At 44.0% G+C, this 16,914-nt stretch overlaps 1 protein-coding gene across 1 annotated transcript in view; it reads right to left on the bottom strand.

Annotated features, from left to right (window-relative positions):
• LOC147443179 (uncharacterized) overlaps positions 1-16,914 on the bottom strand; it is a 59,604-nt gene that overhangs the window by 30,604 nt on the left and 12,086 nt on the right. The window contains exons 2-5 of the mRNA XM_086529089.1: positions 9,023-9,097; positions 8,799-8,906; positions 8,557-8,717; positions 8,291-8,405 (exon numbers count right to left, since the gene is read on the bottom strand). Of these exons, the coding sequence (XP_086385215.1) occupies positions 8,291-8,405; positions 8,557-8,717; positions 8,799-8,906; positions 9,023-9,097 (459 nt within the window). The remainder of the gene's footprint in view (positions 1-8,290; positions 8,406-8,556; positions 8,718-8,798; positions 8,907-9,022; positions 9,098-16,914) is intronic.

Consider the following 16,914-nt stretch of genomic DNA (forward strand, 5'->3'; position numbering starts at 1 on the left):
AGCCATAAGTTCCTTCTCGTAGATCGAGGCATGCAATTGTGTATCCTTAAGTCGTCTACTTTCATAAGCCACTACATCGGGTTCTTGGTTAAGCACTGAACCGATGCAATCACCTGAAGCATCGCAGTGAACCTCGAATGGTTTCCTTAAGTCTGGCAGTATCAAAATAGATACATGGCTTAATAGGTACTTCAGCCTACCAAAGGCACCTTGTTGTCTCGATCCCCACCTGAAAGGGATCTTTTTCCTTGTTAGGTCATGAAGTGGTCTTGCTACTTGAGCAAGGCCTCGGATAAACCTCCGATAGTAGGAACACAATCCCAAAAAACTTCGTACATCATGTACCGTAGTGGGAGTTGGCCAATCTTGCACGACTTGGATCTTTGCAGGAGTCCATTTTCACTTGGTTGTGTGAGACTATATGGCCGAGATAGTGTATCTCAGTGAGGAAGAACTCACTCTTCTTTGGATTCACATGCAACTCATGCTTTCGCAATTCCTGAAACACTATGTCCAAGTGCTTCCGATGTTCCTCCTCAATCTTTGAAAAGATGAGTAAGTCATCAAAGAACACTCCTGTAAAAGCTCGGCATGGGCTGAAAATTCGATCCATCATTCGATTGAATGTGGCAAGAGCATTGGTCAAGCCAAACGGCATTACCAAAAATTCATAAAGTCGAAAAGTTGTGCAAAAGGCAGTCTTATGGACATCCTCAGGGGCTATGCGTATCTAATGATACCCGCTTTTTAAGTCAATGCAACTAAAGATGCTTGCTCCCTGCAACTTATCGAGAATATCATCAATCCGGGGTATCGGAAAGCGATTCTTGATAGTGATCTTGTTTAAAGATCGATAATCTATGCACATTCGAAACGTGCCGTCTTTCTTCTACACCAGTAGAACTGCAGAGCAGTAAGGTGAAGTACTTGGCCGTACTAGACCTTTTTCGAGAAGCTCGTTGACTTGCTTCAAAATTTCCTCTTGCTGAGCAAGACTAACCCGATAAGGGTTAGGTTTGGGGGAGAGCTACCTGGTACGAGATCAATGCGATTATCTTCCGGACGTTTCGGAGGTAGCTTGTCTACGAGATCAATGCGATTATCTTCCGGACGTTTCGGAGGTAGCTTGTCTAGTAGCGTATCCGTGAAATAATCTTTATACTTTTCAAGAAATTGAAAACGTTTAATTTCCAAACTAGAGAGCGAACCCTCATTAGTTTTATCTCTTTCACATACAAAAATCAAGTAAACAGAATCGCACTTCTTTATTTCCTTCTTAATGGAGGTATCGCTTACAATAGGGAATAGCCAATCCAAGGCCCAAGAATTCTACAGTTTTAATGTTCTTGTCCTCATGCTCAAAAGCGAGGGTCTTTTCTACATAATCTAGGACCGGTTGCATATGGTAATGCCATGGCATACCCAAGATGATATCACATCCCTCGTAGGTGCCATCAAGAAGCATTCGCGGTCCTTGTATTCACCAATCCGAAGATTGAGTTGTCCTTGCACAAGAGTTACATTGGTAGTCGACCCCTCGAATGCCAATCCGGAAGTGATCGGAGTTCCAAGATGAGCCGGTGTAAGGCCCAAGAATTCTGCAGTTTCCAATGAGATGAAGTTGTCCGTCGATCCAGGGTCGTAGAGGGTCAACACCCACTGGTTATTCACAGATCCCCAGCCTTTAAGGAGCTAGCGCTTCCCTTTCTCGATTTCTGTATTCCCTTGCACATCGAGAATGGATTTCAAGCTCGGTGGAGCAGGTTCCTTCTTCGATTGTTCCTTCGAAGATGCTTGTTCCTGCCGTTGCTGCCAAACAGGGCAGTCGGGCTTCATATGTCCTTTTTCACCACAGTAGAAGCACCTCCCTTGTTCTTTGAAGGTCTATACCTTGTTCGGCGTGAGATACTTAAGCCGTTTTCCGGTACCCTCTCGCTTCTTAGGCTGATCCGGGTCCTCTAGGGAACCGCTCTTTACCTCGGTATGTGCTATGTTCCATCCGTCTGGGGGTACAAGTGGAATGTAAATCCTCGGCAATGTTTGCAGACTCCATCATCCGCTGAAGGGTGTCGAGTGGGTACACCTTCATGCTCTTCCGAAGTGGTGATTGAAGACCTGCTTCAAACTTTTGCATCTTTTCCTTGTCGAAAATCTTCATAGAAGGCGTAACTTTCAGAAGAACCGACCAAAATTTGTCAACATAAGCCGTGACTTTCTCTTGTTCCTTCTAGGCGAGCCGGTCCCGTTCCTTCCGAATGTCCTTCTCGAAATCAGGTGGAAGAAATTGTTCATAGAATTCAACTTTGAATTGAGCCCAGGTTCTAGCTTGAGTACCTTCCAGAATTTTGGCTAGCCACCAGTTGCTTGCAGTCTCCTTGAGATGCATCCCAACATGACACAACTTGGATTTTTCAGTGAAGTTTCCGTTGGCAAAAGCAACTTCAAACTACCTGATGAAAGACAGTGCTTTGGAGATATCTCTCCGTCCTGTGTAGTTATCAAACTTCACATCCTTGTCACCAGATTTGAAAATCCGCATCTTGCAGTGACGTCTGCGGTTATCCCTCTTGAACTGAGGCTTCTCTTTAGTAGTATCTAGGGAAATAGTAAGAGTTTTCTTCTTGGAAGAAGATGTAGATACTGTCTGAGAAGTAGTTGTAGTACTATAGTCAAGAGAGTATGATGGAGAAGAGATAGAGACATCCTTACTTTCGTTCAGCAGAGAAAGTTCTTTTTCCTGGCCCTTGCTCTTGGAAGGCCGTTTGTCCTCATCCGGAGATCCCTTGTGCGTTTCGGCACCTCTTTCCGCACCATCCCTCTATGGGTTACTTTCATTAGCAAGATTTTCCTCACGCCCATCGACATCCGTTCCTTGCGGCTTCTTGATTCCGTCCAAAGCCTTTCGGACAATCGGCAACAAAGTAAGTTGTTGCAATTCCACAAGTTGGACTCGCACTTGTTGCTGAAGTTCGTCTTCAACGGTTCTTCCGTGGCTTGTCATGGCTCTTCCCGTTCCTTCCCGGAATCGTCCTCCTTTGTAGAGGAATCCGAGCTCTGATACCACTGTCACAAACGCGACCGTACACGAGTAATCAACAAGATGAAAATAAATAATATTTCAACTAAACAGAGTTGAGCGATTCGATTGGGACCAAAAGATGGGTTGGTCCGCCCCCCCCCAAAGAGAATCCTTTATTAGGAAGAATCTTTTTACAAGCATGAAAACCCCTCCATTCTAATTCTCGGTCTCGATGGTCGTTCCTTCTCGTGACGGAAATCCGAGAGACGAGCTCTCAATCCTTTTCCGACTGTACTCAATTTCCGAATTCCGTTCCCCGAATTCCCAAGCGTAGGCTGAAGCCTTCCCCGCTTCTCCTTCGCGATGAAGTACCTACAAGCACACACACACGGGACAACAACTCGTATGGCGAATCCACAATAGATACTTGTTGCTCTTGCGTGAGAAAAGCAACCTCCGTGCTTTGTAGTCTAGCGATCTCTTGCATCTTCTGGCGGCAAAGTCTTCTCTTGTTGGCGCTGGCAACTCCTCTAAGTGAGGACATGTGATGCTTTTATAGCTCCCTAGCTACGGCAGGAATAGCTGAGCGGAGGCTGCCCGCGTAGAGATCGCGGCGGGTTTTTTTTTAATTTAAATATTGTTCTACCAGAAATAGAGAGAAGGAAATCGCTGGTTGGTTTTGCTCCTTTATTTTCCAGGTGGCTGCTCACTTATTAAGTGGGCGGCCGGCATATTTTAAAATTGGTCTGAATCTGCCCAAAAACTCAATAAAACCTTATAAGCTAGAAACAATGATTTTCAAAGCACTTCCTAGGCGTCCCTGGATGCAACCACATGCACAAATGCAATGCAGACACAGATTCCTTGCGGCAAAGCGTTTGCTCTTCCGGTAAAACTCGTTAAAATATTCCGCTTTTTAAAAAAAGCTTCTCAAAACCCATCTTTATTCTTGTGCTTGCGTCTTTACGCGTATTCCTCTTTTCAGTTCGGGTTTCCTGCCAGACCAACGAGATATTCCCTTTTCGATGCTCCCGTCACCCCATCACGTGACGCATCAGGAATATTCGTTTCCCGGTCTCTCCTACCAAACAAACGGTACAACCCCTTCGCGATGCTTAGTGTCACCCATCATATGAGGCATCAGAGTTTTCCGTTCCTGATGGCTTTTAATACTTCTAGTAGATCTACAGTTCCTAACCTTACGGTTCAAGTGCACATATGTAAATATCCTAATTTCAATAAAAGAAATTACTTGAGAAAATAAGAAAATAGTCTATTTAGCAACAGCTACTCCCAATAGTTGTACTCTCTATCAACAATATAAAAGAAATATATGAAGGGAGCCAAGGTTTTAGGGCCATCGCATCTGGGGATGGAACTCAGCCACTCCGTGTCTATAGTGTGACTTTCAATCCAGGTGTGTTGAAGTGCTAAAGTTTGTTCCAGTTATTCTTCTTCGATGGCATGTGGTGCCCTCTATGGTTACAACGGTGTCAGAGCGTCAATCGTTTGTTGTTCTGACAAGCAAATTGGTCTTATATCAACCTGCAACTGGAAGCTATGGAGTTGAAAAAAGAAGAAACAACAATAGAAAGAGGAGACGAGTTCGTTTTTGCCCTCAAAAGCCCAAAAAAAACATGCTTTTTGACACTTGTGTTTCAAAGACCTCTATAAATCTCTTTAACGGATGAGAATTTGGATAGGTGGCAGAAGTCAAAGTTGATCCTCTGGATGAGCCCTACGCATTGACGCAAACTGATTTTATTTTATTTTTTTGAGAGAGTACAAGGATTTGAAACACATGCACACACCCTATGTACAACGGCCTCACAGGTAGGGAGAGAGGCATCCCATCACACGCACACACCCGCATGTGGGAACAGTCCCTAAGGACTTGGAACATGTCTTTAGGTTGCCAAGGGAGATTGAACCCAAGAACTTAGGCACAGAGGCTATGACTCTACCAACTGAGCTAGCACCCGTTGACACACAAACTGATTTTGATTCCAATAATTTGAAAATTTAGGGTTTTCAATAGCAAATTAGGGTTTTCGCAAAAAAATTCAATGTGTCAAACTTATGTTTTTGGATGCTCTTGGTATTTTTTGCAAGCATCAGTAGCAAGATGGAGGAAGATGGATTTAAAAGCATTTGGGAGCATGGAGAGATCCACCCTTATGCAACAAAAAGTGGTTATAATAATAGGGTATTGTTTGACCTGAATTAAATCTTGTTTGAGTTTCGAGAATAATAAAAGGGTATTGTTTGAACTACATTAAATTTTGTTTTAAACATGTTTGACTTCGTTTTGGTGCCGGCTGATTTGTTAATGGCAGGCTACAATCTAGGGATCGTTTAGTTGTAAACGGAATCCACCCTTATGCAACAAGAAGAACCACTTGTTTGAGATTTTGAGAATGCTGATTGGGTATTGTTTGAACTGAATTAAATCTTGTTTGAACTTGCTTGACTTTGTTTTGGTGTCGATTGACTTGTTTGATACTGATTGGAATGTTGATTTCAATGTTGTTTGATGAACCTCTAAAAGATGCAGGCTACAATCTGGGGATTATTTAGTTGTAAACGAAATCCTCTAAAAGGCGTACCCTACGGTTCGGGGATTGTTTAGTTATAAATAGAAGGGAAAATTCCCAAAATACCTCTCAAATTTCAAAAATTCCCAAAATACCCCCGATATTTTGTCAGAAATTCCCAAAATGCCCATCAAATTTTCCAAAATTCCCAAAATACCCTTGGTTGTGAGAGTAAATTTCTCCAAAAATAATTTTTTTTGTGGATCTTCACAAAAAGAGTGATTGTCTATCGTACAAGATGCTAAAACTACAATTTGAGCTGGTTATGTAGGCTTTGGAAATGAATTGCTTCATTATTTTTAGACTTTATTACCTTTTTTGCGATGGTAACCGGTGACAAATTACATGCGGAGCACTCAAAAACGGATCTCAATTTTCGAACAATCCAACCAAAATAGATACAAGGGTATTTTGGGAATTTCCTCAAATTAGAGGGGTATTTTGGTAATTTTCCCTAAATAGAATCCTCTAAGCGGCGCACGCAACAGTCTGGGGATCGTTTAGTTGTACATGGAATCCTCTGAATGGCGCACACTATCTGAGGATCATTTGTTTGAAACTGGAATTTAATATACCTAGATAATCTAGGATAAGCCTAGATTCACACTAAAGGAAAGTGCAAGGTATAGACTCATGGTAGTCACCCACAAGGCATAACCACGAGCTCCATCATGCATAGTATTGACTAGATACTACAACATCCCCACTAATGTCATCAGTGCCCAATAGTTGGTGTAGAACTATGTCATTTACATAGCATTCTCTGAAGCATATGAATCTAGTACATCAAAAGTTCCAACTTGGATAAGATACACTAGGTATGTCGTCTTAGTGCATCAAGACATCCATAAAAGATCAGTGCAATCTGGGAGTGATGACTGACATCACAATGCTGGGATATCAACAAATCTGACGTGGCTGGATAGATTTAGACCAATGAACTCAGTTTCAATGGTCATTTGTCATTTTGGCCATGTGCACGGAGAAACAGGATTTTTCTCAATATGTCTGGTCTCTTTAATGGTTAATTTTATTTTATAAGAATCACATGATCAAACAAGGAACATGTAAAGTGTGTATAGATGGTGGATAAGCCACTCACATCAGGATGTGATAGGCAACATTTGCACAAGCAAAGAGTCTATAACCAGAGGGAATCACCTCATGATTGTAATTTCAACAAGTTGCTATTCAGAATCAAAGAAATTCAAGAAGTTTCTATTGAGAATCAGAGCAGCGCTACTTGTGTAGTGAAGAATTTACTTACTGCAACTGCAAAGAAATTCACAATCTTGCGACCTTCTGCAGCACTGAAGTGCTTCAGATCCACCTCGATCAGCAAACTACAAAGCATTAGACATAGATTGTTGTGGAACTGTATGGTGTCATGCATATGCTAGAGAATGTATTGGCTTGTGTTAATGGTCATTGGCATATATGCATGAAGGCAATGTCTGTTCGAGAATCGCATTGACTTTTTGCAAGTGCAACCATAGGTGATTACTCTTCTTTTTTTTTTTTTTTTTGGGGGGGGGGGGAGGGAGGGGGGGAAGTTTCAGCTCCCAATTGCAACGTAAGCACTCGTATGACCTACCAAATCAACCGCCATACAGCCCTTGTTTCCCGCCCCATTTCCCACCGTGTTTCATGCTGGCATCTGGCTCAGGTCCGGTTTGGCTCTTCTCTCCTCTTCTAGTCCAAGAGGTCAAGCCACATCATCACTTTGTGACATAACCCCCCTTGAAAGAAGAGTAATCGCCCTCGATTATACTCTTGCAAAATAGACATGAACTAAAACTTTGGTGGACAATAATTCCATGCAAACATGCGAATGACCATCCCCCACAAGACAAAGCATGCGTCCACACACATCCTAATCCACACTGGATTTTGGATAAGTCTACATTCACATAGTTCACACTCAACACTTAGATGCAAACCATCAATCTAGTCATCTCATCTAATCGAGCACAATGGTCTTCAGTCGCAATGCATGCCATTCCATTTTGTCACCATGGTATTTTTATCTTGAGAGAGTTTCCCCTCTTTGTACATATTCCCACATGGAAGGGATTGATATAGCTCACTGGCAGATCAAAAGACATTTTTGCATTGACGACAATAGTTAAAGCCTACACATACATCAATATCAACCAAATAATGAGTATATAGAATCTTTTGACCATTAACGAAACCCTATTGCACTGCATGAAATATATAAGACAAATCCCTAGGTTTTTATCACCTATGTACATCATTTGACACACCCACACTTCCCATCAGATACCAACCACACCTGCCTGTACATCTTTAACAAGCAAATGATAGGATGAACCAAGGTATAGTGCTCATGAAGCATGATTCCTTAGAGGCCACATAAGCACACTGTATTTCCTTTCATGTCAGATGGTAGTATCTACCATCATTACCCCATCACAACAGTAACATTTACACTTCAGATTTGTCTCATGGGCAATTTGTTTTTCACTACAACCTATCTGGTAGTATCTACCAGGGCTTTCCAGATGAAACTGACACATACATCAGGTTTGCCTTGTACAGCCTATTGGTAGTTTATAGACATTAATATGACCTCCTCTCGTGAGTCAAAAAATGGATCTAAGTATCATTTATTAGAAATTAGCTTTGACTAGAATTCAGCAAGGCAAAGGCTTACTTGTCCACGCTCCTCAGCTTGGATTCCAGCATAGGCACCTGGAGTATCAACAAATGTAAGGATGGGGAAGCCATGATGGGCAGCATGCTGCATCATCCTCAAAGCCTTCCTATACCTGTAACATAAGATTGCATCCTTCAGGATTTTATTTTATTTTTTGAACAACCAAAATGGCATCAGTTACAGATCAGGTTTGATGCAAAAGCATTGGTCCTAAGACATCAAACACTTCGGCAAACATCCAAATCACAAAATCTGTAACATACCCATTGGGAGTAGGCATGGCAAAATTTCTGTAGATGTTCTCCTTGGTATTCCGCCCTTTTTGATGGCCAATGAACATAAAACTCATACCCTCAATTTGCCCAATCCCTGTGATAATAGCAGGATCATCATATCCTGCTCTATCCCCGTGAAGCTCAAGCCACTGAAACATGGTAGATGGAATTTTAAATATGCAAACATGTTACTTATTAAGAAGTTAGTAATTGCAGGATGACTCTACCACCTTGTCAGTGATATTAAGAACATGGTCCAAGCATGTTGGTCTGTTTGGATGTCTTGCCACACTTAGTCTTTGTACGGGAGACAACTGGCTATACAAGTCTCTGCGTACCTAGAAACCCACATCAAGCATTAGAACAAGAGGTGCTGTTTGTTATGAGTTATGACTCGCCAAGCTTTGGTGCAACAACATAAACAAAAAGAACTTTTTACTCCAGTCCAAGATACCTCATCATACTTTTCCTGTAACTCGTTCAATTGTATAGAGAAGTCCATGCCTGTGCTATTTGCAAGCTCACGAACCTGCAGAAATTATTTGAATGACAAGTTCAGAGCACCCAGCCAAACTACAGACAAGGACAAGAAAAATGCTCTCTCTCTCTCTCTCTCTCTCTCTCTCTCTCTCTCTCTCTCTCTCTCTCTCTCTCTCTCTCTCTCTCTCTCTCTCTCTCTCTCTCTCTCTCTCTCTCGCTCTCTCTCAAAAAGAAAAGAGGCTAATTCTCTTACTTGAAAGTCCCCCAAATCGCCCAAATGGTGCCTATTCATAGGGCAAGTACATCGTTGCTTACATAGCAGGCCAGAAGGCATCAAACGAAAAAGTGGAAAACAAGATACAACTAGGCACGTGGCCAAACGGGAAAGACGAGATGCCAGGGTAAATAAACCTCTCCTAAAGAGAGTAAAAAGTATCCTGTCACGCTAATGGGAGGATGAAAACAGCCTCTCAAAGATAGGCACTTCCACCAAAAGCCCAATCAGCAACTACAGATCGAGAACCTGAGCCACCAAAAGCCACCAGCAGTGAAGATGACAATGCGCAACTACAAGAGCTCGACGTCAAGCAAAAGCCAGCCAGCTCGTAAAATCTGACAGCGAGAGGTAATGGATGCACAAAAGGGAGAAAGCAGTCGATGACGATGGGAGTTCTCTAGGGAGACATTGGAGATGTCATTCTTTTGGGAGACTTTATTGCTAGGACGGACCAATCGCAGACAGCTTTCTACGACACCTCAAAGGAAACGTTGAGAGAATTGGATGTCAATGATATGGGATTGGCCAGACGTTCGCAGGATGAGGAGCACACTGGATATGGGGGATATCATGGGGACTACACATGGACTGGCCATCTTGAATGGCCTCCAGAGATTGTCACGTGCACATCTAAGTTTCCAACCCTATGTGCATGTGGACAAGTTGTTCCTACTGCTAGGGTTTAGGTAGCCTAGGAAGTGTTCTGGAAACCTTGTGAGCCTGTGCGCGGGCCGTGCATGTCCAGGCACTTAAAGTAGCTGCATACTCTCTGATTGCACAACCCATAGCATTAGCATCATGACCCAGTACCCAGCATGAGCATGTTCCACAGCATTGACCCAGTTTTGGGGCAAGTGAAACATTTCTTATAAAGTCATTTATTTATAAGTGACTTTATTAATTATCAGAATCGTGGGGGCTGATTATAGCACTACTCTACCCAGCTTGAGACAGCTACATAAGGAGGCATGGGGCGCTTAGTAGAGGCAAAAGAGGCAGAAGGCACAAGGACGTTCAACGTTTTGCAAACCTCAGGATCTTCAGCGTTTTTCTCAAGGAGAACCAGAGTTTTCAGCAAGGAGAACCAAAGTTTCCGGTTTTCAGCCCTTAGCCTCGCAAGAACCCGCAGCATCTATTGCAGATCCTCGCCGTCACGACCCCACCACTCAGATCAGCCTAGCGTTTTCTGTTTTCAGCACAGCCAGTGTTTTGCAGCTTCAGCCAAGATCAGCCAGCGTTTTCTGTTTTCAGCCCTAAGCAGGTAGCATTTTTGCATTCTCAGCCCTTGCAGCCTCGACGGTAGCAAATCAGCCCTTGCCTAGCAGCACTAGCAGATCCACAGCATCGGATCTTAGCATTTTCAGATTTCAGCCTCGATATCGTCGTCGTAGTCGTCGACATCGACATCGACATCGACATCGACATAGTCATCTAGAAGCATTGTACCAGACTTTGTGCGATCTAAAGCAATTACCTCTCTAGCAATAGAGAGGGGGGCCCTTGGAGAGGGGTTTGGGACCCCATCTGGTGTCATCTCTTTTCTCTCTCTCTCTAGCACTCTTTTGCACTCACTCGCAGTTTGCATTCCACTCTCGTTGTTTTAGTCATTGCACATTCTCTCATTAAGTCAGGGAAGGCTCTCCCTTCCCATTAGTAAAAGGAACCTTGAGCACCCACTGGTCACTCATCCTGAGCCATACACCATCAATCACTTCCGCTGCACATTTACATTGGTATCAGAGCTCTTTGGCAAAGTTCGGTATCATCACTCAAGGAAAGAAACACAAGAACCACAATATTTTTTTTTGCTTGTTGTGATGGCACGTAACCCAAGACCACTTGGGCGTGTCGATCCCTAATCTGTGTTTTTGAAGAGTGGCAGGTAACCCAAGAAAGAAGGGTTTGTCCAACCTCCCCTCGTTCCTCCTTTCCACTCATTGAGAGCGGACCTTTGTCATGTGACACATCCAACCCTATGTGTCCGTGGACAAGCTACAGCACGACAAGGGTTCAGTCAGTCCAATCAATCTAGCTTAGGAAGTGTTCTGGTACTTTTGTGAGTCTGTTCGCAGACCGTGTAGATGCATATCCTCTGGTTGCACATAGCATGATCATCAGCATTACCATCAAAATCTAGCAGAATCCATCGGGAGCATTTTCCAGTGCATTAAACCTATTTTCCCTATTTTTAACTTTTTTCACTTATTTTTTTTAGTGACTTTTGTTGGGAACTGAGTAGGGCAATTTGGGTAAGATAATATATAAGCAAACCTAGGCTAGCACTAATTGGCAGAAGAAACCAAGAGAGCACAAGGAAACCTTGGAGCAGGCCCTCAAGGTGGATCCTCACAAGAGCCCCAACGTTTTCCTTCAAGCAAAAACGCCAGCACCCATCAGTGTTTTCAGTTTGCATGGCGTTTTCCTCAGCAGTTTCAGCCAATAGTCTCATCGCCCTAGACCTCCACCACCCTAGCGTTTTTCAGCAAGCCATCATCGCATAAGCAAGGTCAGCATTTGGCGTTTTTCAGCAATAGCATCATCGCCACAGCCCTAGCGTTTTCAGCACTCTGTAGCATCGCCATACACCACAGAAATCAACGTTTTAAGCCTCAGCCTGCAGCAGTTTTCAGCCCCATTGCAGCGCTTATAACCAGCGATTTCAGCAAGCAAATCTCAGCCTAAACCCCAGCGTTTTTGGACAGCCTAAAACCAGAGTTTTTGCATCATTAGATTTCAGCCCTTTGGCGTTTTTGGACAGCAGAGCAAGTATGCAGATTTTCAGCCATCAAGTCGGTCTCGTCATCCACATCGTCGACATTGACATAGCCCTAGACTTGCATCAGTTATCATCCATCTATTTTTGTACCAGATTGTGCAATCAATAGTAAACCACTCTCGCCAACGAGTGGGGCCTTCGGAGGAGGGTTTACAAACGTCTCTGGTGTCGTATTCTCTTCTCTCTCTATCTCTCAGTCTCATACACCTTCACACACAGTGTCCATTCATTTTTGTTGTGTCCATTGCACTCTCTCATTAAGAATGGAAGGCTCTCCCTTCCATAAGTAGAAGGAACCTTGAGCACAGTTCGGAGCACTCATCTTGAGCAAAGTTCATCATTCATTCCGCTGCGCCTTACATTGGTATCAGAGCTTTGGCAATGTTCTGTATCACTCAAGGAAAGAACCACAAGAACCACTGATTTTTTTTTGCTTGTTGAGGTCGCACGAACCCAAGTTCACTTGGGTGTGTCGATTCCTAATCGTATTTTTGAAGAGTGACAGGAATCCCAGGAAAGAAGGGCTTGTCCAGCCTCCCCTTGTGCCTCTTTTCACTCATTGAGAGCGGACCGTGCACTTAGCGGCCGGCCAATCGACGTGAGGTGGGAAAAAGCAACCTTGGTGTGAGCGCAAGGCCGCCAAGGGGTGCGCCCGCGGAACTCGGGTGAAGAGAAGATCCTTCTCTAACACAGATCGCAAGCAAAAGAAGACCCTCAAGAACCTCAAGAACTCAAGACCCCCAAGAACCCAAGAACCCAAGACCCACAAGAACTCAAGTTCCTCGTGACCTTGAGACCCAAAGATCACAGTGCATGGTCATCACCCGAAGCAGAACGGATACTTCGCATGGAGGTGATGGGCATGAAAGTAGTGAAGAAGAATTTCCTCACCATGGAGGTTTTCCTGACCCTCCCCTACGCCATCTACACCCGAGATTGCACCAAATCCTATGGAGGCCTTGGTTAAATCAATGATTGACATGATGGCACGACAAGAAGCAACTCGCATTGCCTTGGAACACGAGCGCAATGAACGAAAAGAAAGAAAAGCACAACGAAAGGAGGAAGCCGAAGCAAGACAAGCGGCCTTGGAGGCCGATCGGGAGGTTCAACGTGACCTCCGCACTCAAGAATTGGTTCGACAAGTTCTTGCCTCTAAGTCTGAACCAGCCAAAGATGTTGGTAATTCCTCAAGTGGCGCAAGCCACGATTCGGACTCCAACAACCCAGTCACAAAGAAGTTGACCTTCAGTAAGTATCATGGTAAGATGGATGCTACGGTTATTCATTCTTGGTTGCATCAATTTAATGCTTATTTTGCGACAAATAAGAAGACGGGAAATAGCAAGGTTTTGACGGTAGCTATGTACCTTGCCGGTGATGCCATCAATTGGTACCACGCATGGCAAGAGGCACAGTTAGCCGCGCACCTAGAGGAAGCCGACGAATTCACGCCCCTTTCCTTCAATTGGGCTGATTTCCAAGACAAGCTCAAGGCGCGGTTTATGCCACCTCAGTACCTTGCACGATTGAAGGAGGATTGGCGCGCTCTCAAGCAAAATGGTATGCCAGTTATGTCTTTCTCTAATCGTGTTTTGCAGCTCGGCACTCAATTACGCAAATCGGATGCGGAGCGCAAGGAGGCATTCCTTTATGGATTGGACGAGTATATCAAGTTTGATGTGGAGGTGCTTGATCCAATCGATCTCAACAAGGCAGTAGCGATTGCTCTCGCACAGGAGATGAAGCACAATAAGAGAAAGCCTAGGGAAAACAAGACTTCTCAAGGAACCTCTCAAAATTCTCAAAACACGCAGAATGGTAAGAACGGTAAGAATGGTAAGAATGGTAAGAACGTACAACTACCACGTCACAGCAGTGCAAATCACGAAAATCCGTACAGTCTGCCACGTCAGCAAGCCAGCACAAAATACGAGATGTCCGTATAGGCTTGCCACATCATCAACTAGCTATGTATCTTGTGTGTGTGTGTGTGTGTGTGTGTGTGTGTGTGTGATGGTCCTGCTTCATCTTCTACTGCTTCTGCCTCTTCACTTAGGGTTTAGGCCCCTCAATCGGGATCTGCACAGTGGCTCCGTTCTTCAGTGACTTGACACATAAGTAGTTTGTGACATCCCCCCTTCTTGAAAGAAAGTAATCGTCCACGATTACAGCATATCTGCAAAACAACTCTAGTTAGCTCAAAAATTTCCAAGGGTCATTTCAAGGGACAGTCCGAGGGACAATCAATTTGCTCTTTTTTTTGTTAAGGAGTTGGCGTCTCCTTTCGTCCAGATCGGAACTCTTGCCATCACACCCAGACCTCATTGATCTTCAACGAGTGTCTTGATGCACTAAAATTACATACCCTTCATCCAATTAGGAATATTCAGTGGTTGGCACATCACAATGCAACACAAATGCTCACATATGCATGTTACAAGACATATGAACATAAAGTCGCCAACGAACACTCCCCCCACAAATAACCATCTCGGTCCGGGCCATGAGCTATTCAACAAGTCCCTCATCACTCCTCCCGCATAACCTAAAAAGGTTTGGGCCGGGAGATATAGAGACCTTTTATAACCAAACGCCCCCCAAACCACAGACCGCAGTCTGCGTTGTTTGGAGGTGCTGAGAGTAACCACTATCAGACTTCTTAATACTCTTCCCGCATAACCATCCAGGTCCGGGCCGAGAGTAGAAACAACAATATTTTTCAAGCATACAAACAAAACGCTCCCCAGACATCCCCGTCTGCGTCGTTCGAAGGTTCAAACAATACCAAAATAACATTTCTCACTACTCCACCATTTCAAACAAATTCCAAACACGATAACCAAACAAGTTCCAAACAGAGCTCAAACTTAAAAAGCAATCTTGACATCGATCGAGCTCGAAAAGTCGACTGACTTTCCATCCTGAAACCTGCACCAAAAATTAGGGTTAGGTTCCTTCCATAAGGTCGTAGCCAACCACAACATGATCCATCAGCTCTTGGACAAACAGTTTTCCGTTGGCAACGATGGTAGTCCGAAGACATAGCAATCACACTGGACCTCCAAGGTTTTTAGCTTGAAAAGAGACATCTATTGAGAGATGTCGAGAAATTTCAAGCTATAATCTGCTAGAGTTTCCATGGCAAGCATTTCAAGATACCCCACTCTGCCAAAAGTTGCACTCAAAGGAAGATGTCAAAAACCATATAACTTTGGGCAAATATTTTCTTGAAAGTGTGCCGCTTCGTAGCTATAGACTCCAACATCTTGCATGGCACTGCCTCTGAGAAAAACAATAGCTCGAAACAAATCTTGGATCCTTCTCTTGCAAGTGATCTTTATGGCTTATGCCCTGTAAGACATGAGCGGTAAAGACGGGAGCGCGCCCGATACGCGATGAAGTAAGGGTGGGAGTGGCTAATAAGTCTGGGGTCGGGACTCGAAGATACTTCCAATAAAATTCCAGTAGTCTCTGGTTTGCTTTGTCTGCTCTTTTGCAGAACCGGTATGCTTTCAAAAAAGCACACGCCTGTTGCTCTGATGCTACTGTCACAAGACGGGGCACCACATGCCAATAGAAAAGAACAGACTAAACAGACTTTTAGCACTTCAATAACAACTGAACTGAAAGAGAGAGAGAGAGAGAGAGCACACGCGATACGGAGTGGCGGAATTCCACCCCAAAGAGTATTGGCCCCAAACCTTGGCGTCCTTTTCGGTATTTCTTTATATTACTTGAACTCTGTACAACGCAAGTAATCCAGACTCTACACCTTCTCCAGGAAGCATGCCTAAGAATGAGCCCATGGCCTCATATTTAAAGACCCTAAGCCCAAAAGCAGTTTACATGAAAAGCCTTCAAACTCGAAAGTATCTGGTCCAAAAGCAGATGCCCAAAAGCTGCCAGCGTGATTTACGGAAATCCATACAACTGCCACATCAACAATTTAAAGCACAGAAATCCGTACAGTCTGCCACGTCAGTAAGCCAGCGCGAAATCTGGGTTGTCCGTACAGGTATGCCACATCATCAGCTGGCTGCGTATCTTTTGTGTGTGTGCGTGTGTGTGTGTGTGTGAGTGATGGTCCTGCTACATCTTCTGTTGCTTCTACCTCTTCACTTAGGGTTTAGGCCCCTCAATCGAGATCTGCACAGTGGCTTCGTTCTTCAGTGGCTTGACACGTCAGCAGTTTGTGACAGCATGTGATGCCATTAATTGGTATCAAGCTTGGCAAGAGTCAGAGTTGGTTGAGCATCTTGAGTATGCCGAAAAAGGCTTACCCCTCTCTTTCAGTTGGGTCGACTTCCAAGACAAGCTCAAGGCTCGCTTCATGCCACCACAGTACCTTGATCAGTTAAAAGAAGATTGGCATGGTCTTAAGCAAAATGGTTCACCTGTTATGTCTTTTCGTAACCGTATTTTGCAGATTGGCGTTCAATTGCGTGAGTCGGATGAGGATCGCAAGGAGGCTTTCCTCTTTGGGTTAGACGAGTACATCAAGTTTGATGTGCAAGTTTTCAGTCCTAAGGACTATAATGACGCCGTCAGAATCGCCTTAGCACAAGAGATGGAGCACAACAAAGGCAGGCTGAAGGAGAACAAGCCAAGTACTTCTCAAGACCAACCGAATGATAAGCACAGTAAGACCATTGGTAAGCATGACGGTAATTCTTCTTCTCAATCTTCTTCTACACCTAGAGCACAGAATTCTCACAATGAATCTAAAGAAAAGGCTAAAACTCAGGACACCCCTAAGCTGACGCCTGATGAAAAATCTGCTCAAGGAATTTTAGGATGTAGGTTAACTCTT

Source organism: Adiantum capillus-veneris, chromosome 14, assembly GCF_014529385.1.
Source record: "Adiantum capillus-veneris isolate H3 chromosome 14, ASM1452938v2, whole genome shotgun sequence".
In the NCBI taxonomy this organism is placed as follows: Eukaryota; Viridiplantae; Streptophyta; class Polypodiopsida; order Polypodiales; family Pteridaceae; genus Adiantum; species Adiantum capillus-veneris.